General features: G+C 40.6%; 1 protein-coding gene and 1 non-coding gene across 2 annotated transcripts in view; one reads left to right on the forward strand and one right to left on the reverse strand.

The window, feature by feature from the left end:
• Positions 1-23,237, forward strand: part of LOC115694486 (uncharacterized) — a 129,710-nt gene that overhangs the window by 74,352 nt on the left and 32,121 nt on the right. Inside the window, exon 3 of the mRNA XM_056315928.1 lies at positions 14,921-15,009. Coding sequence (XP_056171903.1) covers positions 14,921-15,009 — 89 coding nt within the window. The remainder of the gene's footprint in view (positions 1-14,920; positions 15,010-23,237) is intronic.
• Positions 18,848-18,954, reverse strand: LOC115666105 (small nucleolar RNA R71). The gene has a single exon (XR_004003841.1). It is a non-coding gene; the product is annotated as a small nucleolar RNA R71 (small nucleolar RNA).

A 23,237-nucleotide genomic window follows, 5' to 3' on the forward strand; every position in this document is an offset into this window, starting at 1 on the left:
AAAATATATTGCTAGTTTATTCCCCTGCCAGATCTCTCTCCATGCATGTGGGCATTTTTGTGTGCTGTGAACATATGCTTCGGCATGCGCATGCATGCGATCATGTGCTTGCACAGGTGCGCACACATGTACATGCACACTATAGGGCTGTTGTTAATTAGATCAAATTCTGTGCTTCTCCTGGGTACAATGACTCCCATGTACGCGCTACACATTCTTGTTGATTACTACTATAGTGAGAAATGATGTTTCTAGTTATATTCTTTAAGGTTATAGACTCTCCTGCTTTCTTTTTTGATAAGTAAGTCTATTAAAGAGCAACAAGAGCACCAAGGGGATGCCTTTTATTTACAAATTACCACCTATTAGTTCATATTTACCTTCAAAATTAGAGAAAGACTTAGCCACAATGTGAAAAAAATAAGGTGGAAAGTCAAAAATCCTTCACAGCACCTATAGAATTTTCCTCATTTTTAAAAGCCTGCCTATTTCTTTCTTACCAAGGCTTATGAACTCTCTTTAACTCCATGGTACCGCTGATCAATGCTTTCGCGCTCCTTTCTCCTTTTGTCTATTCAAAATGTGCATTCACGACGGTGTAGAATTTTGTGGAACAATTGCCAAGAGATGAAAAGATTAAGCTATGAAATAAAGATGTGGTTTACTATTTAAACGTTATAATACTCCGCCTCTCTCGTAGGCTGGGACTTCGCCTTAGATTGAAGTGTAAACATTTGATAATTGGGGAGGTAAATAGATAACAGGGAGAGTTTTTGGATTGAGTACCTCCTACTCTAGTTCCATGTGGAATTTTTGTGACTAGTGCTAAGTGGTCAAAAAGCCTAATCTGTTGGATAGAGATGTGGTTTGATATTTGAATGTTGTAAAGAAATTACCCTTCCCCAAGCTAACAGCAAAAGGGCTAGGTCTTTGTCTCCTTGAAAACACTAGCAATTCCTGTCAATATTGTGCTTATAGCCCGCAGTTATCACATAAATGCCCCTCTCTCTCTCTCTCTCTCTCTCTCTCTCTCTCTCTCTCTCTCTCTCTCTCTCTCTCTCTCTCTCTCTCTCTCTCTCAGCGACTTTGGGGCAGGACTTGATAATTTCACATGAACATTCCAAACTTCTATCCTGCTTGCATGAGTTGGACAGCAGACTAGGTTCCATTTCTTTAATGAATTTTCCAGTATAATTTTTATTTGTCAGAGACTCTAGAGTATGTTGTTTAGTTCAAACAAGTTTGCAGAAGATGAAGATGGCTTGTAATGACCATTTACTATGTAAAACATTTTCTTTCATAAACTTTTAACTTCGATGGTTCTAGCATGTAACATACGTGTTCAATGCTATTTTTATCCCTCGTGAGTTTGTGTCAATTTCCTTAATAAGAGATGATATTTGACTCATGGGGTTAAGTAACTGAAGTATTGTTATTTACTTAGCAGCATGCTGTACAAATAATTGGCTTTAGAATGACTGAGCTCAGGGGTCTTTCAAGATGGCATTCTCGTTATCTAGGTATTGGTTTGGATGAGACATTGGTGGATAATGCAGTAGAAAAGGCTGGAATGCTGCTTGTATAGGTTGAGCAATTCATAAAGGTGCTCTCATCTGTTGTGCAGCCAGTATGCCTCTTAAAATCTTTCTCATGATTTCTCTACCTTTCTTGATATCTTTTGCTCGCAACTATTGTAATATATTGCCTGTCTTTCATCATGTATGGTATCATGTCTTTAGTGACACTAAATTCCTAAATTTTAGACATGAAGTTGAACTATTTGTGGATAAGACACAATATTGGGTGCTCAGAATAACATATAAATATAAGTCAAATAGCATTTAATTATTTGAAAAATGAGCTTGTTATCAACATTGTAAAGGAGTCATTGTTAGACGATGGGCCTTTACACATAACTTAAATTTGTTCAACAAAGGTCCATTTAATACCTTTTAAAGTCGTTACAGAATACTCACCTTTACACATGACTTGAACCTATTCAACAAAGGTCCATTTAGTACCTGTTAAGGTCATTAAGGAAAACTGACAATAACACATTGTTGTTTTGTTGATATCGTCATGCTTTTGAAGGAGCAAAAAGAGAAATTGCATGAATTTTTTGTATCTTTGCTTGCCATACCTCACACAACTTGGGGTTTGTTTGTACCTTTTCTGTCACGCCCCGAACCCCATCGAGTATGCGACATCCCTCTTCGGTCGAATTAGTGCGACGTCCCAGGAAACGTCGCCGACCCAAACGAACCCATCAGAGCTTAATCGCGGCGGAAACATCAAACACCCAAACAATAATTCACTTAGGGTACTAGGGAAAATAAATTGCCAAACCACAAAATCACCAACTATACTTCGATTTAAGCATAATATCTATTTACAACATAAACTTATGCCACAACCGCCAATTTACAAACCACAAAGCAAAATATGCACAATGAACTACTAAACTGCAAACCACCGATATTACAGAAAGATCAGTAGCCTGGGTAAGCACTACACCAAAACGGGACACTTCCAAAGTCTTCCTCAGCTCCAAACTAATCCCTACGCCCTCTAGATGGCGTCCACTCTGACTCACTCTCTTCGGAATCCTCATCCGAATCCTCATCAGGCACATGCTTATCCGACGACTCCGATTCGGCCTCAATCTCGATCGGGCTATCCCACAACATCATGATCAGAGTGCATAACAGCCCCAAAACGCTGCGACAGCGGCGGAAGGTTCATGGCTCGGGCGGGTGCTCTGAAATGGTTTGGTTGAAACAACCATGAGACACTTCTCAATAAGTTCACAACCTAAACCTTACATAGGCTACCACGTATTCCAGACAAGTCCAGACACCGAATCAAGCAACACACAAACAACGTCCACACAATCGTACTCACCTGATTCTCAAATACACGCAACCTGCACGTTAGTCTTACAATAGCACTATTCCACTCACATGCATGTTCTAATGACATTTCATGCATTTGTTCCCGTTTCATCACATCTTTTCCACAACTCTTGCCAGTGACCCGCGTTACAGTACACGCCTCAGGCCATGTCTCTTGCCCGCGTTACCATACACTCCTAAGGCTCAACATCTACCATCTACGGCATAAACAATCGTCTCATTTTCACAACACTCCTTAGCCCGCGTTATAGTACACGCCTCAGGCTATGTCTCTTGCCCGCGTTACAGTGCACGCCTCAGGCTCAACATCTACCACCTACTGCGCAACCCGCGTTGAAGTACACGCCTCAGGCTGGCAGTCTTCCGGTAATACCGGGCATCGTCCCGCGTTGAAGTACACGCCTCAGGACGGCACAATTCCCACAATCGTACATGCCACACCACATTCACTCTCTTATTCATGCACATGCTCAACAATCATTTGCCACACTCAATTGGCCAATCACACGTGGCCCATGCACACATCAATTCACACACAATTCATGCTCACTAAGCATTTGACATGGCCAATTTAGCAATTAATTCAGTCTGGCCCAAGCGTGCACATAACAAAGCACATTTCAATCCATCAAATCACGGTTCAATAAACACACAAGGCCACTCATGGGCCCACAAACACAGCCACGTTCATAGACATAAATTCGACATTTCCAAGCATGTTAAACATCACAATCCAGCCATACTACCACACACCAAACCGACACCATTTGTCCTTAAATCGAGCCCTAAGCTCGCCAATTCCCTCCCACAACATCCGACACTCTATTCAGTCTCACTCCAGCCTCGAAGCATCCTCATTTCATCCTCAAATCAACTCATCTAACACATATTCAAGCATAAATTCTGGTCACGAGGCAGCAACTATTCAACCCCGTCACCCCCGCCATTCCGCTCATAAAAACGAACATTCAAAGAATCGGGGTAAAATTGGGCAGTTTACACAGTGACCGAAATCCCATTCAAATAAATAGTAAACGAACTCTAAAAATTCTGAAATTTGGATATGTTGCGTAAAACATCTTGATAAACATTTTCTGTGAAAAACTCAAAACCCAGTTCCAACTGTAAACACCTTTTTTTGTCACTTGAAATCAGACGAAATGCAACCCGTCTGGTCAGGCCATCTGACCATAAAAATGCATCTCATCCAGTACCCAAATCACTTTGGAAAGCCTTGAAAGTTTTATATGTCATAGTCACAAATGTTCCCAACAAGTTTTGTGAAGGAAGTATTTCGAAAATGGGTCTGGAAAAATTTATAAAAATTCGAACAGACCCGCAGGTCGGAGGAATAGTGTTTCCAGCACACTAATTTCGGTCCAAAGATGGACTTCCGAATGGCCTCCAATGATTTCCAAAAATTCTCAAATTAAATTATGTCATACTTAAAGATGTTAGGAGAAACTTTTATGAAGAAAACTTCCTCAAATTCAGCCCACACAATTCTCCAAAAAAATAGCAAACCGGACGGGTACAATAACCGCGAATCCGAGAATCACACCAAACCTCCCGGATTCGAACCCCAATTGATTTCTACCAAATTTCAACCGCCAAAACTCATTCCGAGACGTCTAATCCAACACGCAACAGCCACTAACAGCCACGATCAGCCACCAACAACCACGATCAACACCCTAATCAACCCCTAAACTACCCTAAACCGCGTCTAAACGAGTCCGATAATATCCGATGTCCTAGGCAAGGTTTAGATTGCGACTTACCGAGTTCTAGACTAACGCGGCTAGAACGAAAAGCGGTGGCGAAAGGTGGGGACGGCGGCGAACGGCGACGCAGCTTGGCGGCTTGGGCGGACGGCGAGCGGCGGCGGCCTTCCTTGGCCGACCAGCTCACGGCCAAGAGAGAGAATCGGGAGGGAGAGAGGATGGCGTGAGGGTCGGGGGCGGCTCGGTGACATGGTACGGCGGCGGTCCGGGCGGTGACCGGCGGGCGTACGGACGGCGGTGATGGTGGTCCGGGCGAGAGAGAGAGAGAACGGAGGGGAGGCTCCCGGTGGGGGAGGGGGAATCGTGAGAGAGGAGAGAGAAAATGAGGAGAGAGAGAAGGTGGGGTCTTGACTAAATAGTGAAACTTGGACCAAAATGGCAAATTACAATCTTCCCCCCCTCTAACAATCCAAATCGACGGCCCAGATTTGATTTTATCTTAAAACCAACGGCCGAGATCGAATCTTGCCCAAAATATCCAAGGGCAATCTTGGAATTTCTCAAAAAGTTTAAGGGCAAAAGTACCTTATCCAAATTTTAGGGCAAAATGACCAAAACGCCCTTGCCTCATAAAACTAACCCTTTAGAAAGCCTTAGGGGCAAAACGGTCACTTCTTTCATTTCTCATCGAAATCGAATTTTTCTGAAGGATTCGGGACAATCCAAAATTACACGTTCCAACTGCAACGTCGTCTTAACGCCCCGTTGTGACTTCCTAATTTTTCCGGTGTCTGCTTTGGGCTTAAACGAATAATTTAAATTTTATTAAACGCAACTCGAGCGTTTCTCAAACTAACGGGCGGCTCATTGGGGAAATTCGCATATTCGACCCGTGACTGATAATAAATCGAGTCACGTGCAAGTTCGTTTGGTTCATGACGATTTCGGTTGTCATTTAAATCGCGAGGATCAATCGCTAGATCCGAGGGGTACGATCGTTCAGTATAGGTTCAGGATCATTCGTCAATTCATTTCGTGGTCCGGCGGAATCACCCGCGATCCACTACTATGACAGTGGCGAACTGACCCCTAACTATCCTTGGATTGGCCAACAGTGGCTCAAAATGTCACCTCGGCGATTTTATGGTCGAAAATCAATTCACGATCGAATTTTCTCTTAGTCGCACGAATTTAAATCCCTGATTAGCCTTTCCCCAAAAGTTAGCGTCCTAGGAATGATCATTTCCGGGCGAGAACTAACTACGAGTACATTTATAAAATCAAATATTTCACAAATCCCAAATGGACAATTTTCAGGATGTCACATTTTCAATTCTCACATGCTACCCTGAAGAAGTGCAATCTTACTTGTTTCAAAATGAAAATAATTATAGTGTGACCGCTCAGATCTAGAGCAATATCAGAATATTGGTAGGATCCTATGGAATCCTCGAGCCTGTGGCATGCTTGTGGAATTTGCCTTAGGGGTCGAAAGCATTTTGTATTAATTAATAAATGTGCATGTTGTTGAAGCTTTTGCTTTTGTCTCTCTTTCAGTTTGCAAATTTCTTTAGCTGGCTTCTGAAACGTACAAAGCGACTGATGTCAGAGCCAAGTGATCAACTTTTAACATACAATAGGTTTGTCTAACTTTTGTCAATCAGGGTCCTTCCTTATGATGAATTTCTATATACTCTTGTGAATTTCGACAGTGAACTTGTCGTGTTCTTGAAGTTTGTATATGATCAAGATCCTGTTATGCAGCTTCTGGGTCTATCTGAGGCTGATGAAGAAATTGACATTGATCCGTGAGTGATTTTCTCTAACTTGTTCTAGTTCCTAATTATATGTCCTTTACAATATGGCACCTGGAACCGCAGAATCTTTAGTTGTTAGTTGTTTATACCTGATGGAGGTACCAAGTGGAATGTTTGGCATCACCATGTATACAAAGCTTCCAGTAGAAATTCCTTGTGTACTTATATCTTGAAAGTTAAAAATTTTTCCTATCATTTCAGTTCACATATACTTTTACTTGGGCTGAGTTGTGACATGTCATTATTGTTGATAAAATGGCTAACCATTGACTTATTAATTTTTTCTCTTGTGAATTATCTGTGAGCTTTTCTCCTCCTTGGTTTTCTTAATGAATTTCACAGCTAATAAGAAAAGGTTCGCCTGGCCCTAGTTATAGAATCAAATGTATCATCCGGAGACATGAAGCGAGACTGGATTCATAATTGGACATAGGATGACCTTATAATTCCAAGGGTGGTGGGTCATCTCTTCATCCTTTGTACCTGAAATTTGGTGAGGCAATGGCTTGGATACTGCGAGGTGTGGTCAGCTTAGTATTGCCTTCATGTACTCTAGCAGCTAATTTGTTGGCCTTTGCTAGGTTGTGCAATCCATTTATATAGCATAGAATTAGAATATTAGGGTGTGGGTGTATTGCAAATTGGTCGTGCTTTAAATGTCAGAATGATATGCTGTCAAGCCTAGTATTATTTTCGTGTGCTTTAGCAGCTGACTCATGGTTTAAGGCAATGTGACCAAATTAGTTGCCAAAACTGACAATAGGAATTAACGGACACCCACCAAAGCACTAAAGCTAGGATCTTTCCCGCAATAATACCTACAGGTTCTCCCAATTCTGTTCCATGACTGGAACAGGTAATACTTAAGAGCACTTCCACAAGATGAGGTTGACTCTGAGTTAGGGTGGTTTGCTGGCCTTCATCTGTGGTTATTGTTGGTCCAGCACTATTTTAAGTAACCACATGGTAACCAGGGTTGAAATTGACGGGTTGATTGTCGTTTCTCATTGGATTGGAAGGTCTCACATTCCAGAAGATCAAATGCAGTTCCTTGCGCTTTTTGCCCTTGATATATCTTGTCAGGTTAGTAAGATGTCTTACCCTCATTATTGTCTCGAAGAAACAATGCAGAGAGTTAGAGAATTATTGCAGTTTGGAGGATTTGGGGACACCGAATATTTGCGGAGGACACTAGTGAAGAATTTCAACAGATGGAATGTAGGTATTTGCAAAAGAATTAGAAAGCTGAAATGTAATAGAATCTTGTTCGTGTATAGAAGTTCTTACTTGAATGTGTTGCTTATTGCTCTTTCATCGTAAATTCTTCACATTAATGCTAATCTACTTTTTCCCTTCATAAATGTTCTTAAACATGCTACCTCAGTGGTCAAAATATGAACTATGTGATAAATCATTGTTGTTATCTGATGTTTGAAGTGATTGCGTTTTCCCCCCTTCAAGTTTGGTCCTCATTACTGATATGTGTACCAAATGTGAAATTCTGGATCTCTTTGTATGAATAACAGATGTTTGAGTATGTTTACCCGGGCTCAAAATTGGTTTCTATAAACATTGCAATCCTTTAAGAAAAAAGCTTGTGTTTTTAGTTTTACCCAACTCGTCAATTATTTGAGCTGAAATATTCATTTCTCGTTTGGCTGATTCAGGACTTCTGTTAATGGGGTTTGTCTGTAGATATTTCTATCCATATGCCTATTACCAAAAAGTTGTACCTATAATTTTCATTTCCTTGCCTGAGGGACGAGAATCTAGAGACTATAATGAGAGAAGGAGAGAAAGAAAACGAAACCATTGGGGATCAGGGGTTGTCTTCTGGAGGTTGTCCTCAACAATGGTTTTACCCTCTGTCTAATAATCTAGTCTTTCATATTTGTTCTCAGGTTTGATTACTTGACAATGTTCAAAAGAATGAGCCAGGCACGTGAGGTTCTGCAGCGGGCGGAATTCCTCTGCATCCCAGATATGAGGAATAGCTGGAGCAAACATGGCCGGCACATTTATTGGTAACAAGACTTAGTGATCCATCTAAAGTGGGGATGAAGATGAGCATAGACACAAATGACGTTCGCCGCTTGACTGGAGAATGATTCCGTACGTTCAAGTTCCATATGCAATCATCACAAATTGGAAAATAAAAATGGCGCGCAGGAAGGGGGTGGATTTCGGGCGGTGATGCGGCCGAGTGTTTTGGAGCTTGGGTGGTGAGGGCAAATGGCTTGATTGCGTTCAAGCTTGGCCCATCGTCTCGGCATTTAAGCGTGCATGAATGTTAGCTCTTGTGAGATGCCGATTTGAATAATTTGTTAGCATATGTTTTTTTTAATTCAAAAGTAAATGAGGATGATCACATTGCTTTTTTTCCAAATTACATTTCAATAACTAAATCCACCACCACATTAGCATCAATGTGATGTCCCGTGAGTCTGACGTGGCAGGCCTTTATGATGTTTGACAAGCGAAGGAGGAGGATTTTGTTAGGGTGCGCAACGAGGTTACCATTGAACATATGGACCCGAATTAAACGATATCGTTTTTTAGACAAACCTGAACATCATGCCCTATGACATTATTTGCAAATTGACGTGAATTGAGGCTAATTTTTTTCAGCGAAAAATGAATGATTTGGAAAATATCTTTCTAAAAGTGATCGCTTATATTGCTTGAAATGATCGATCGATAAAATACGTCTCATTATCGATAATAATTTATGTCTAGATATTTTCGTACACGACAAGAATTTCTTTTGTTCGTTCATTTTTTGTAACCGCACGAGCGATTATTTTTTGAAAAATATTCTCCAAATCGTAAAGGATTTCGACTGGCAATTCAATACAGATCACTATTATGTAATTGATTTTGGCTTTATCTTTTCGATAAGAAATTGAGAGTGATAGACACGTATCACACTCGCCGGTAGATAAAAGCACAGCGATTTGATTCGTCGCGAACCTCATATGATCTCAACACACAAGCGTACACGCGGGCCATATGCAGTCCGAAGATCGACATACGAATGGGCAGACCACTCGATCCACGCTCAACTTATAGATTTTCCTCTTTTCTTATTAATCAACAACGACGCACGTTAGCGTGCAAAAGCGCAATCCTTTTTGTCTATGGCAGAATTCACCTGATCAAAATTCTCGTTCGCAACAAAAAAAAACAAGTTTGTAAAAAGCAAATAGGATTTGGTAAAAGAAATGCCTAAACACTTGTTTTTAAGCAACTATATGAAGAGAAATTTACGATTTTCAAATTTGCTACTTTTCTCATTCATCTTTTCATCTTCTTTTTCTTTTTCGTGTTACTGTGTTGTTCTGTTTGGAGTTTTTTCTTTTCTTTTTTTCTTTTGAGAATTTTTGCAATTTTATTTCTGGATAATTTGTAGAGCAATTATCAAAAGTTCAAATCAATCGGGTATAAGCAATGCAAAAAATGAATGAACATAAGATAGACGATGACGTATTCGCGGTGCAACACATCCCATCTTATCAATCTTCAATTTGCTTCGCAAAAATGGAGACAAGGGTTAAAAAGAAACTCCTCGATTTCCATCGTGGTTCTCGTAACGAATTTCCAAGAACAAAACTATTAGGTACTCCCCGAAGATTACCGATGACCATCGATCCGACTAATCTTTGCCGTACCAAGCGTTATGAGCTTTCTTCCGTTGGAATAATGAAGATCGTAACAAAAAGGCCGGTGCTTTTCGGAACCGGTCGGCAGACCATCATGCTGCTTGTTTCGAAAGAGTTCACGACCCCACATTCGGTACGAGAAACGGAACGGGAGAAACGAAACGAGACGAGACGGGAAGAGGAATAGAGCCGAACGCAGCGTTTCTCCCTTTTTCGCGTCTGGGCGTGATTATTATAAGAATTAACCTATTAATAATTCGAAAGGTTCATATTCCAACGTGGAACGAGACGTGTCCTTAAAAAGAAGTAGGAGCTCTCTAGCAATGGAAAACCGACGAAGGGGGGTCGCAGGCGTTTGCTTTTCCGTTTCGGCTTCGAGTTCGACAAGCCCCGCTTGGCTTCTCAGGTTCGGCTCTGCTTACGTTCGGGCGTTCTTTTTGCGACCCCCTAATGGGCGGGTCGGTTCGATTGTGTTCCGACTCGGTTTGGTGAGGTTTTGGCTCGATTTCTTCCGGTTGGCAGCAGGTGAAGATGGCGTGAGTGGAATTCCGTAGAAGGGTTTGCTGGCGATGGTCACACGGAGGACTCAAAGGAAGGTGGGTGCTTCATCGCTTCGATTGGCAAGAGGCTGTGGACAATCTCTCCTGGGTATTGCTTCGATTCGAGAAAGTTTTCTCTTTTTTTTTTTTTTAATTCAGTGTGTCAAGCCCCGAACCCCATCGAGCTCGCGACATCCCTCTCTAAGGTCCCATTAGTGCGACGTCCCAGGAAACGTCGCTGACCTCACGATTCCATCAGAGATCGATCACGGCGGAAACCAATGAAATAAACCCGGACAATAAAATTGGAGAACACCAGGAAGAAATAAATCACCAAACCACTAAACATAAATCTATACCTCGATATATAAATATACAACATCCAATTCTTTATAACCAAACACTTCCAACACCCATCAGATTCACCTCAACTGATAGTACACACCCGAACGGATTTCCTGATTACACCATCAACTATTCACATCAAGCACTCCCTAATTTAATATCAAACTTATAATACACGCACACCAACTGGCTTCTACGGATCGCGTCCTCGACCTCAAAAGGGATTAGCAGCCAAGGTATATTCTACTTTTGAATGCTCGGTGTGCGTCGGGATCCCAAAATGCTGCGGCGGTAGCGGCGGAAGGTTCAAGGCTCGGGCGGGTGCTCTGAAATGATTTGGTTGAAACAACCATGAGACACTTCTCAATAAGTCACAACCTAAACCCTACCTAGGCTACCACGTGTTCCAGACAAGTTCAGATACAAAATCAATCAATACACACAACCACAGCCACACAGTCACACTTACCTGGACTCTTGGCATACTCAGCCTGCACGTTAGTTCGTAATCACAACATTCAAACTCGCACGCATTTCACACTTCACGCACCACAAACCCCACACCTTTCCATGCCAAAAACACGCATCGATCACGCACTATCGCATCAATTTCATTTACTTTCCTCGTCTTGCCCCACTAGCTCAATCACTTTCTCGGCCCGCGTAAACACGCCTCAGGCCCCACACGATCTCGCCCCGAGCATCACACGACTCGGTCCGATCCCATTCACACGTTCTTTCCTCAGCCCGCACCAAATGCGACAGGCCTACGTGATCGAAACCCGAGCTTATTATGCCTCGGTCCGATCTCGGTTTCACCCGAGCTGATCGTGCCTCGGACCGATTTCATTCTCACTTTCTTTCCTCAACCCGCGCCAAATGCGACAGGTCTACGTGATCGAAACCCGAGCTTATAATGCCTCGGCCCGATCCCAGTCTCATGCTCACACACATTCGCATTAAATTCCGTGCACACAATTGCACCCAATACATCACGACACACAGTCATATCACAAACACGCGATCAACACACAAACTGACATTTTTCTACACCCAAACGTTATCAAATCAATTCAGGCCCTTCACGGCATTTTCACGAAATCTCGAGCCGGACCTAACGGTACCAACCACGCAACAAACAGCACCCCACAGCGCATAAAACAACACATCACAGCCATCAATCAGCCTTTTTCGCCCTCAAAATCACCATATCTCACTCCCGGCTCTTCTCGACACTTTCACGAAATTCCGAGCCGGACCTAACGGTACAAACCATACGCCAAACAGGATATCACAGCACATAGAACAGCACAACACAGCCATCAATCTGCCATTTTCACACTCAAAGTCACAATATTTCACTCCCGGCTCTTCACGGCACTTTCGTAAAATTCCGAGCCGGATCTAACGGTACCATCCACGTACCCAACAGCACCCTACAGCCCTTCAAACAGACCATCAGAGCCGTCTCCCAGCCTCTAAAATTTCTCCAAAAATTCCCGAAATCAATCCTACGGCCCGCTATTCCATTCAGCCCCTAATTTCTATCAAACCGCGTCTAAACGGGTCCAAATTTACCCGATAAACTAGGCGAGGTTTAGATCGCGACTTACCCGACTCTAGACTCACGCGGCTAGAGTGAAACGGGTGCAATCGACGGCGATCTTGCGGCGGCTTGCGGCGGCGGCGACGTATAGCTCACGGCGGACGGGTGATCGGCGAACGGCGGACGGCGGTGGCTTGGACGTGGCCGGCTCATGGCCGTGAGAGAGAGACCGAGAGGGAGAGGGGGACACGGCGGCGTGGCACGGCGTGGGGGCTCAGCGGACGGGCGATGCGGCAGCGACGGGCGGCGTGGCGCGGCGGCGCGGGAGAGAGAGATGGCCGGAGAGGGTGGGTTCGGTGGGGGAGGTGTGGCCGAAGGAGGGGAGGAAGAGAATGAGGAGAGAGAGAGAGAGGTCTTGCCTTTTTCTTCAAGTTTTGACCCAATTTTGGTAAATGACCAAAATGCCCTTCTCTCTACTTTTCATCCGACGGCCTAGATTCGATCTTATCTTGAAATCGACAGCCCAGATCGAATCTTATCCAAAATATCCAAGGGCAATCTTGGAATTTCTCAAAAAGTCCAAGGGCAAAAGTGTCTTTTCTAAATTTTGGGGCAAAATTACCAAAATGCCCTTGCCCAATATACTAGCCCTTTATAAATCCTTAGGGGTAAAACGGTCACTTTCCTCATTTCTTGCCAAAATCGAATTTTTATGAAGGATTCGGGAAAATCCAAAACTGTACGTTTATAAAACCAAGCATTTCATAAATCCTAAATGGACAATTTTCGGGATGTCACACAGTGTGTTTGTTCCTCATGTTAATTCTTTCGCTTTTCCTAAATGTGCCACGCTTCCTTTTCCCGAGAGGAACCAACTGTAATTGCCGATCTAGCTCGAATTGCGGTCAATGGAGAATTGGACGAATAATAGAGGTATAAAGTGCGTGCAAGTCTAAATGAGAAGGTGAACGTCGAACTAAGGAGTTGGTCTTTTCACACAGCAACGAAGAGTGAATGATGGTGATGCGAGTGGAAAATCTAGAGACGACTTACTTGCAAGTAAAAGAATTCCAAGCTGGTATTAGTTGAATTGAGGGATTTTATTTACAGGCACAATTGATTTCTATCAACTTCTCAACCAGGTTGTTGCCATTTATGCTAGATAGATTAGCTATGTCAGATGCAGAAAAGCTTGATGCCCCACTTGGAGTTCGCAGGTTTAGCCCCTCCAGAATACCATCTAAATGTTCATCAGGCATCTAAAAAGATCTTCTTAGATTTCTGATGGTGACTCTCACAAATGTAATTTTACTGCTGGCTCCTCTTCTTTTACTGATCGAGCATTCTTTTACTAACTGTGTGTGCCCTACAAACAAGGAGAGATTTAGTGGATACTGAAATATAGACTCTAGGCAGAAAATTTCTCACATTTTGTATTGCTTGAAGTTTGATTAATCTTCTTTCATTACAGAGGGGCATTTCGTCATATCATATTGATTAATCAAGTTCGCTGGTAGGAGTTGAACTTGTGAATAGGATATATCTCATGCTGTGCTGCGTACTTGTATGACAATCTGGTCGAGAGGGACGGAGGTAGGAATTGGAGAAAGCAAAGAGACTTGGAGGGTAGGGGGAGTTGCATCCAAGTATGTTAAGTTCCTCTATGACTTAATCTTTTGGTAATTCAAATTCGTAAGAGCATAGGATTAGATGCCTGGCCTTGGTAATTCTTGCTGTCTATTCTCACTGGAAAAATTTAGAGAGGAGATTTTTTCTCTAGAAACATCTGACTGCTTTGCTCGTCATATTGTTTTCTAGATATGGAGAACGTTTTGAGTGCCCTATAGTACTTGAGCCAATCCTTGAATGGTTTTTGTTAAGATCCTAAGTCATAAATACTAGTACACTTGTAATCCTCGCCTGAAGTAAGCTTTCGTGCATCCACTCCACATTGAGGCTCCATAGTTGAACAACAAGATTTGTCTTTTGATTCAGATATTGGATTGGAGCCTGCCAACAGGATATAGATTCCTCGCTTTAGATGACCTATTAGCCCAAAGAAATCCCATATCAAGTGACCGATATCCCTCTCGGTTATTTTGTACAGTTATGACGTTTTGCCTCACTTCACAAATTTTGATTAACATTTTCTCTGTTAATGTGTGCTCTATCTTTCCTCTTCTTCTGTGAATTTAATGGGAACAAATTATTCATTCTCTCTCTCTCTCTCTCTCTCTCTCTCTCTCTCTCTCTCTCTCTCTCTCTCTCTCTCTCTCTCTCTCTGTGTTCATTTTTGTTTATAATGAACTCCCTTTCTTTGCACATTTCAATGTGTGTCTTCAATACTGGCTCTTCTTAATCATTCTAATCTACTCCAGGTAAATGTATAACATCATTATGCTGGCATCCTGATGGCAAGGTTGTCTTGGGACTTGAAGATGGTACAGGTTTACTGCATGATGTCGAAGTAAGTTCTCTATGTTGTTACTTGAATGTCACCCTCATTACTTCTCAACTAAAAATTCCTCCTGCAACAGTCCTTTATCATCAGAACGTGTTCTTCTCTAATCTCTCTTGGGAAGATTCTGAATTGCTTACAATCTGCATGATGCAATGCAAACTGCAAACTTGCTCGGCGAACATTCAGCTGCTAATGGAGATGGCAATCCATTTTTACTGGTCATGTCTGTCAATGTCAAGTTAACAATGGATTGCTGGATAGGTCAATCTGAGCAGGATAAGCTTAACAAAAATTTTATTAGAAAACTCTATTCGAACATGACCCATTTGTTAAATAGGTCAACAAATTACAAGAGATGAATAACCCTTTAACTAATTCAGATTGAATGGGTCATTCCAATCCTAACCCGACTGACATGGCATATGTACAATATGCATATCTTCATCGATGTCAAGTAAGTTTGAAAAGAAACTAGTCGTAAGCTGACAAAATCCTAGGTTTACATGAAATTTTATATTTATATGGTATGATCAAATTGTAATTTGTAACCACAATGCAAACAAAAGTCATGTATGATTTCTTATCTGAGAACTTACTGAACTAAATATAAACAGTCAAGATAGGTTAGGTTGTTAATCAAGTTGGCACTATTGTTTAGTTAGATAGATTACACGAGTCAATTTGTTTTTCACGGTTTGAGCTTTGAACCTGGAACGATATTCATTTATTTATTGTGTTAGGTAGGTAGCCACAATTTTGAATGACATGATAACCACTTAGGGGTCACCCTTAGTTGTCACACGGCAATATGAGTCATTTAATCAAAAAAATAAATCTATGGATTGTGGATCATGAATTTCATCCAATGGAATCATAAAATCTGATATAATGATTGAGATTGGTATTCCATGACAGATGTAAATTAATTGTAAAGTATGGTGTTATTCTTATTGTTAGGTAATAACTAATGATAAAGATACTTCAAATTCGACTGATGTTATTATTACAAGACGTGGGATATTGCTACAAATTATTTATCTTTTGTCAAATAAGTACCCGTTTGACTGCAAGGACACAAAGATCTTGTACATAGTATTGTAATTGGATTCCCATTCATAGATAGTATAAGACAATCAAACCACCCACTAAGCCTGATGCAGCCGACTAAATAATGCAAGATGACTACCAAGTTTTTGGGGAAGGTTGACTTTGAAACTCAAATAAGGATCAAGATTCTTCTTGAAGTTTAATCACTAAAATTATCAACTAGGATTTGAGTATTATTAGGATTTTATGAAGTTTCCTTTTCTTTTCTTTTTCTTGTTTATTAAGTTTGAGTAGTAGGATCTTATGTATACTCCAATTATGTTTCTTGTTTAGAGGTTTCCTGTTTCAACTAGGAGAAGAACTTTTAGAGAGTCTCCAAATATAGTTGTAATTTTTACTTTTCAAAGTTGATAATTTATTGAACTTGGCAAGTTTTTGCTTTGCAGATAGTGTGATGCAATTTGTCACACCCCGAATCCCTCGGCACGCACATCCCTACCTTGGTTGATAAATTGCGACGTCTCAGGAAGCGTCGCCGACCCATGATCAAACAGAGATCAAGCACAAGCGGAAGCATTAAATAAGCAAACCTAGACAACTTCAATAGGAACCAAGGATAGCCATACGTTAAACACCGTCGCAGAAAATAATTACACATTTATATTACTATTTAAAGCCATTTGTACAATATTTACAAGTACAAACAAAAAAAAAACCCAAACAATAACATACTTGGTCAAAAAAGGTGGTAAGCAGGCTAAAACTAGGGAAAAATGAGCTATGGCACAAAATAAGGTCAAAAGTATGCCCTCACAAAAAGCTAAAAAATAGGCTCACTTTTAGCTAAGGCCACACTACTCTAGGCCAATAAATAATGGAAGACTCGGTGGAATCATCACCTCCTCGGAGGTGTCCTCATGATAACTCTATAAAAATAGAGTTATTTTATCTACTCTAGGCAATAAATAATGCAATATTTGTTAGAATATATTTGGATTTCCTTTTATTTACTTAATTTTTCCTTGCTTATGCAGAATATTGAGATATGGAGAAAATAAGGAAAATATGGCAAAAAGAAGGAAAGGAATATGCAACCCAGACAAGAGTTAGAAGGTGGATATCACATTGGGAATTCTGCGATTTATTCCCTAATTTTATACGAAAAAGAAGCAATTGCCTTGTGAGAGGAGTCTTGGATGTTATCATATAAATATGATAACTTGGGGGAACATGGAGTTTTTTTTTTAGATCGTTTTTTGTTTTCAGTGTTCTGAGAGTTTTTCAAGTATTTTGAAGAGAAGACAAAAGTGGTGACAGAATTCTTGTTCTTTGATTCAAGATGTTTGGTTTAATTTATATTTTCGTTTTTTCTTCTATTATGTTCTAATTTTCTTTGTTAGAGCTGCGATGTAGCCTAACCATGATGATATGAATTTCATGCTTTTTATGCTTTGCAACTAATTTCATTCATGTGAGTTATATATTATTGTGCTTAATGCGTTTAGGTGATTGGCCACCACTTGAATGATTCGATGTGCATGTTTGAGACTGAGAAGTAATAATATGCAATTGCTCCTTATAATATATAACCATGCATTAAATGTGGATAGAAATATACCATGTTATTTGTGTAGCTTTCGGTGATAAGGTGGTCCAAAAGATTCATTGTAAACCGGGAATATTCACAGATTTTAATGCGCTTATGTTTATTTAAATTCACATAGAAATATAGTGAATTGATAAACTGAGTAGGTTTGCTATACCTAGAGATAGGATAGTAAATAGACTAGGGAATTCCGCTATCACATGTTTGATATTGTTCTTGTATGCATAATGATCCGAAATTCATATCTAGTGGTTATGGTGAAATCGGATGCTCTAACATATTTTACCTGATTGATTATCTGCCTTTAGTTTATAAAATTTCGTTTTTTAAAAATTGTCAATTTTTATTTGTTCTCAATTAATAGTTTGATCAGTTAGATAAATTTTAGAATTAGTCCATTTTTAATATTTAATTGGTTTATTATCATCAATCTCTGTGGGACGATACTCTTCTCATCATTATATTACTTGTTCAACACGTTCGTTGACACGTGCAGAATTTTACGAACAAGTTTTTGGCGCCGTTGCCGGGGATTGATTTGATAATTATCAATTAATATTAATACCGAGCAATTCTTGGTTTAGTCTAACATTATTTTTTTTATTTTTTTTATTTTAATTTTATTAGTTTGATTTTACAGAAAAAAAAAGAAGAAAGAGGAATTCGACTCTGTACAAGAATTGGGTGGAATATTGCATGACTCGAAGCCAACAGGGAGAACTTGAGAAGTTTGATCCTGAAATTGAGCGCACTTTTCTAAGGCGACGACGAGAGCAAAACAACAACACCATGGCTGAAAACCAACAGGGAGAAGAAAATCCAAGGAGGACTTTGAAAGATTATGCTGCACCTACGGTCCAAGGATCAACATCAAAGATTAGGAGGCCAACCATACAAGCTAACAATTTCGAAATTAAGCCTTCCCTAATTCAGATGCTTCAAAACGCAGTCCAATTCAGTGGATTGCCGAATGATGATCCTAATATCCATTTAGATGCTTTTCTTGAAATTTGTGACACTATAAAATATAATGGCGTTACTGATGATGCCATTAGATTGAGATTATTCCCTTTTTCCTTGCGTGATAAAGCTAAGACGTGGTTAACTTCTCTTCCTGCAGGATCTATCACGACTTGGAATGACATGGCTCAAAAATTCCTTAGTAAGTACTTTCCTCCTGCTAAGTCTGCCAAGATGCGTAACGATATTACTTCTTTTGTACAGATGGATGGTGAATCTCTGTACGAAGCTTGGGAGAGGTTTAAAGAACTACTAAGGCGTTGTCCGCATCATGGCCTACCAGTTTGGATGCAAGTGCATACATTCTATAATGGAGTGATGCCGAATTTGAGGTCTACCATTGATGCCGCAGCTGGAGGGACGTTGAACAATAAATCGCCTGAGGAAGCCTTTGATCTTTTGGAGGAGATGGCGGCTAATAGCTACCAATGGCCGATTGAGAGGCTATCTGCTAGAAAGTCGAGTGGAATTCATGAAGTCGGTGTCAATACTACCATTGCCGCAGAGTTTGCTGCTTTAAACAAAAAGATCGACTCAGTGTTGAAGATTCAAGGCCCGACTTGTGAATTTTGCAATGGAAGCCATGCTAGTACCGAATGTCAGGTAGGTAATCCGTTCACACATCCTCCTGAAAATACTAACTTTGTTGGAAATTTTAGCAGGCCTCCCCAGAACAATCCATATTCAAACACCTATAATCCTGGATGGCGAAACCACCCGAATTTCTCCTGGAGCAACCAAAATCAGCAAGGGCCGAGACCACCACCACCATCATTTAGGCCGCCTGAGGAGAAACAACACAATCACCTTGAGGAGATGGTTACTAAGCTAGCTCAAACAACTCAAGACTTCATTAAAAGTGCTGATGTGAGGTTCCAAAATCAGGAGGCATCCATTCGAAATCTGGAGAAGCAGGTTGGCCAGTTAGCTAACCATTTGTCTGAAAGACCGTATGGTACCCTTCCGAGCAACACTGAGAAGAATCCAGTTGAGAATGCAAAAGCAATCACCTTGAGGAGTGGAAAAGAAGTTAGCAGAAATTTGTCTAATGAAGCAGCAAGAAAGAAGAAAGAAATCGAACCACCCGGAGCCGAAACACCCGAAATTGAACCCTCCAAAGCTGATCCACCTCGAAGCAAGTTATTTCCGGATAATCCAAAGCCATATGTGCCACCAGTTCCATACCCGGAAAGACTTCAGCAACACAAAATAGATAAGCAGTTTTCTAAATTCCTTGATGTTTTTAAGAAATTGCACATTAATATTCCTTTTGCAGATGCCTTAGCCCAGATGCCTAGTTATGCGAAATTTTTGAAGGAAATTTTGGCAAACAAACGGAAATTGGAAGATTATGAGACTGTGAAGCTTAATGAGGAATGTTCAGCTATTTTGCAGAATAAGTTACCACCAAAGTTGAAAGATCCAGGGAGTTTTACTATTCCTTATACTATTGGTAATTCTTATTTTGATAAGGCATTGTGTGATTTAGGTGCAAGTATTAATCTAATGCCTTATTCTGTTTTTAGGAAATTAGGTTTGGGGGAAGCAAAAGCTACCACCGTATCTCTTCAGTTAGCCGATCGATCGATCAAATACCCAAAAGGCATAGTGGAGGATGTTCTAGTTAAGGTTGACAAGTTTATTTTTCCTGCAGATTTCATTGTCTTAGAGATGGAGGAGGATTTCGAGGTCCCGATCATCCTAGGCCGACCTTTTCTAGCAACAGGGAGAGCTCTAATTGATGTGCAACAAGGAAAATTAATTCTTAGAGTTCAAGATGACCGAGTCACCTTTGATGTGTTCAAAGCCATGAAATATCCTGCTGAGCCGAATGAATGTTTGAGAGTCGATGCAGTTGATAGGCTTGTGGAATCAATTTTTAGTAAAGCCACAATTGAAGACTCGTTGGAGGCATGCTTGGTTTGGCCAAGCAAAGAAGAAGCCAAAGCTATAGAGGTCGAGCAGTACACGAAATTTTTGGAAGCAAATCCACCTCTTCCGAGATTTAGACCACCGAAATTCGAAGAATTGGGATCGAATTTGAAGAAACCGAAACCCTCTATTGAAGAACCACCAATTCTAGAACTCAAATCTTTACCATCTCATCTTAAATATGCTTTTCTTGATGGAGTGTCCTCTCTTCCAGTAATTATTTCTTCTTCTTTAACAGGTGTGATGGAGGAAAAGTTACTCCGAGTCCTGAGAGATCATAAAGGAGCAATAGGATGGACCATTGCAGATATTAAAGGAATAAGCCCCTCGATATGCATGCATAAAATATTGATGGAAGAGCAATTCAAACCGATCATCCAACCCCAAAGGAGGCTCAATCCAAAAATGCAGGAGGTGGTGAAGGCTGAGGTAATTAAGCTACTTGATGCAGGGATCATCTATCCTATCTCTGACAGTGCTTGGGTAAGTCATGTGCAAGTTGTTCCAAAAAAAGGAGGTATGACTGTTCAACCTAATGATGATAATGAATTGATTCCTACTAGAACAGTTACTGGATGGCGTGTTTGCATGGATTATAGAAAATTGAATGATGCCACCCGTAAAGATCACTTTCCTTTGCCTTTTATTGATCAATTATTGGAGAGACTTGCAGGGCATGAGTTTTACTGCTTTTTAGATGGATATTCTGGTTATAATCAAATCCCTATTGCACCTGAGGATCAAGAAAAAACTACTTTTACTTGTCCCTATGGCACTTTTGCCTATAGGAGGATGCCTTTTGGTCTTTGTAATGCGCCTGCTACTTTTCAAAGATGCATTATGGCTATTTTTTCTGACATGATGGAAAAATATATTGAGATATTTATGGATGATTTTTCTGTTTTTGGCTCATCTTTTGATTCATGCTTGAATAATTTAGCTTTGGTGTTACAAAGATGTGAGGAGACTAACCTTGTCTTGAATTGGGAGAAGTGTCACTTTATGGTGCAGGAAGGGATTGTGCTAGGCCATAAGATCTCTATAAGAGGAATTGAGGTGGACCGAGCTAAGATTGAAGTTATTTCAAAGCGCCGCCTCCTACCTCGTGTGAAGCTTGTTCGAGGATTTTTGGGACATGCAGGATTTTATAGGCGTTTCATTAAAGATTTTTCTAAGATTGCTAGACCCCTTTCTAAATTGTTGGAAAAAGATTCTAAATTTGACTTCTCTGATGATTGTTTGCAGGCATTCAACACATTGAAGGAGAAGTTAATTTCGGCCCCTATCATGACTGCGCCTACTTGGGATTTGCCTTTCGAGTTGATGTGTGATGCTAGTGACTCGGCTGTTGGAGCCGTACTTGGACAAAGAAAGGATGGAATTTTTCGAACCATATACTATGCAAGCCGCACCCTGTCTGGAGCTCAATTGAATTATGCCACAACTGAAAAGGAGCTTTTGGCGGTAGTGTTTGCTTTTGATAAATTTCGCTCTTATTTGATTGGTTCCAAAGTCATTGTTTATACTGACCACTCTGCTCTTAAGTATTTGCTTGAAAAGAAAGATTCAAAGCCTAGGTTGATTAGGTGGATCTTACTGCTGCAAGAGTTTGACTTGGAAATCAAAGACAAGAAAGGGAAAGAAAACTTAGTGGCCGACCATCTCTCTAGATTACCGAATGCCCCTGTGGAAGAAAGACCAATCCTAGATGAATTTCCTGATGAGGCACTTTTCTCTGTCAAAACCGAAACCCCTTGGTATGCTGATTATGTTAATTTCTTGGTAAGTAAGGTTCTCCCTTCTGAATTGACTTATCAACAAAGGAAGAAATTCTTTTCTGATGTTAAACACTATTTTTGGGAGGATCCTTTCTTGTTTAAGGTATGTGCTGATCAAGTTATTAGGCGATGTGTTCCCAATGAAGAAATACCTAACATTCTTTTTCATTGCCATGATGGACAGGCAGGTGGTCACTTCGGTGCCTCCAAGACTGCAGCTAAGGTTTTACAATCTGGATTTTATTGGCCCACACTTTTTAAAGATGCTTACTCCTTTGTAGCTTCATGTGACCGGTGTCAGAGAACTGGAAATATTTCTAGAAAAAATGAGATGCCTTTAAACAACATTATTGTGTGTGAATTATTTGATGTTTGGGGTATTGATTTCATGGGACCCTTTACATCTTCTTATGGTAATTTATACATATTAGTGGCTGTGGAGTATGTGTCTAAGTGGGTAGAAGCTGTAGCATTGCCAAAAAATGATGCTAAGGCTGTTGTCAAATTCTTGAAGAAAAATATTTTTACGCGATTTGGCACTCCTAGGGCAATCATAAGTGATAGGGGGACACACTTTTGCAACAAACAGTTTGAAGCACTTTTGAGTAAGTATGGAGTCACACATAAGGTTGCAACCCCTTATCATCCTCAGACTAGTGGTCAAGTAGAGGTTTCAAATAGGGAAATCAAGAGAATTTTAGAAAAAACAGTGAATGCCTCTAGGAAAGATTGGTCAATGAAACTTGATGATGCACTTTGGGCCTATAGGACAGCATTCAAAACCCCAATTGGGATGTCTCCTTTTAGGCTAGTGTTTGGGAAGGCTTGTCATCTACCGGTGGAATTAGAGC

This window comes from Syzygium oleosum, unplaced genomic scaffold, assembly GCF_021117445.2.
Source record: "Syzygium oleosum isolate NSW1041296 unplaced genomic scaffold, Sole_v2.1 Sole_v2.11, whole genome shotgun sequence".
In the NCBI taxonomy this organism is placed as follows: Eukaryota; Viridiplantae; Streptophyta; class Magnoliopsida; order Myrtales; family Myrtaceae; genus Syzygium; species Syzygium oleosum.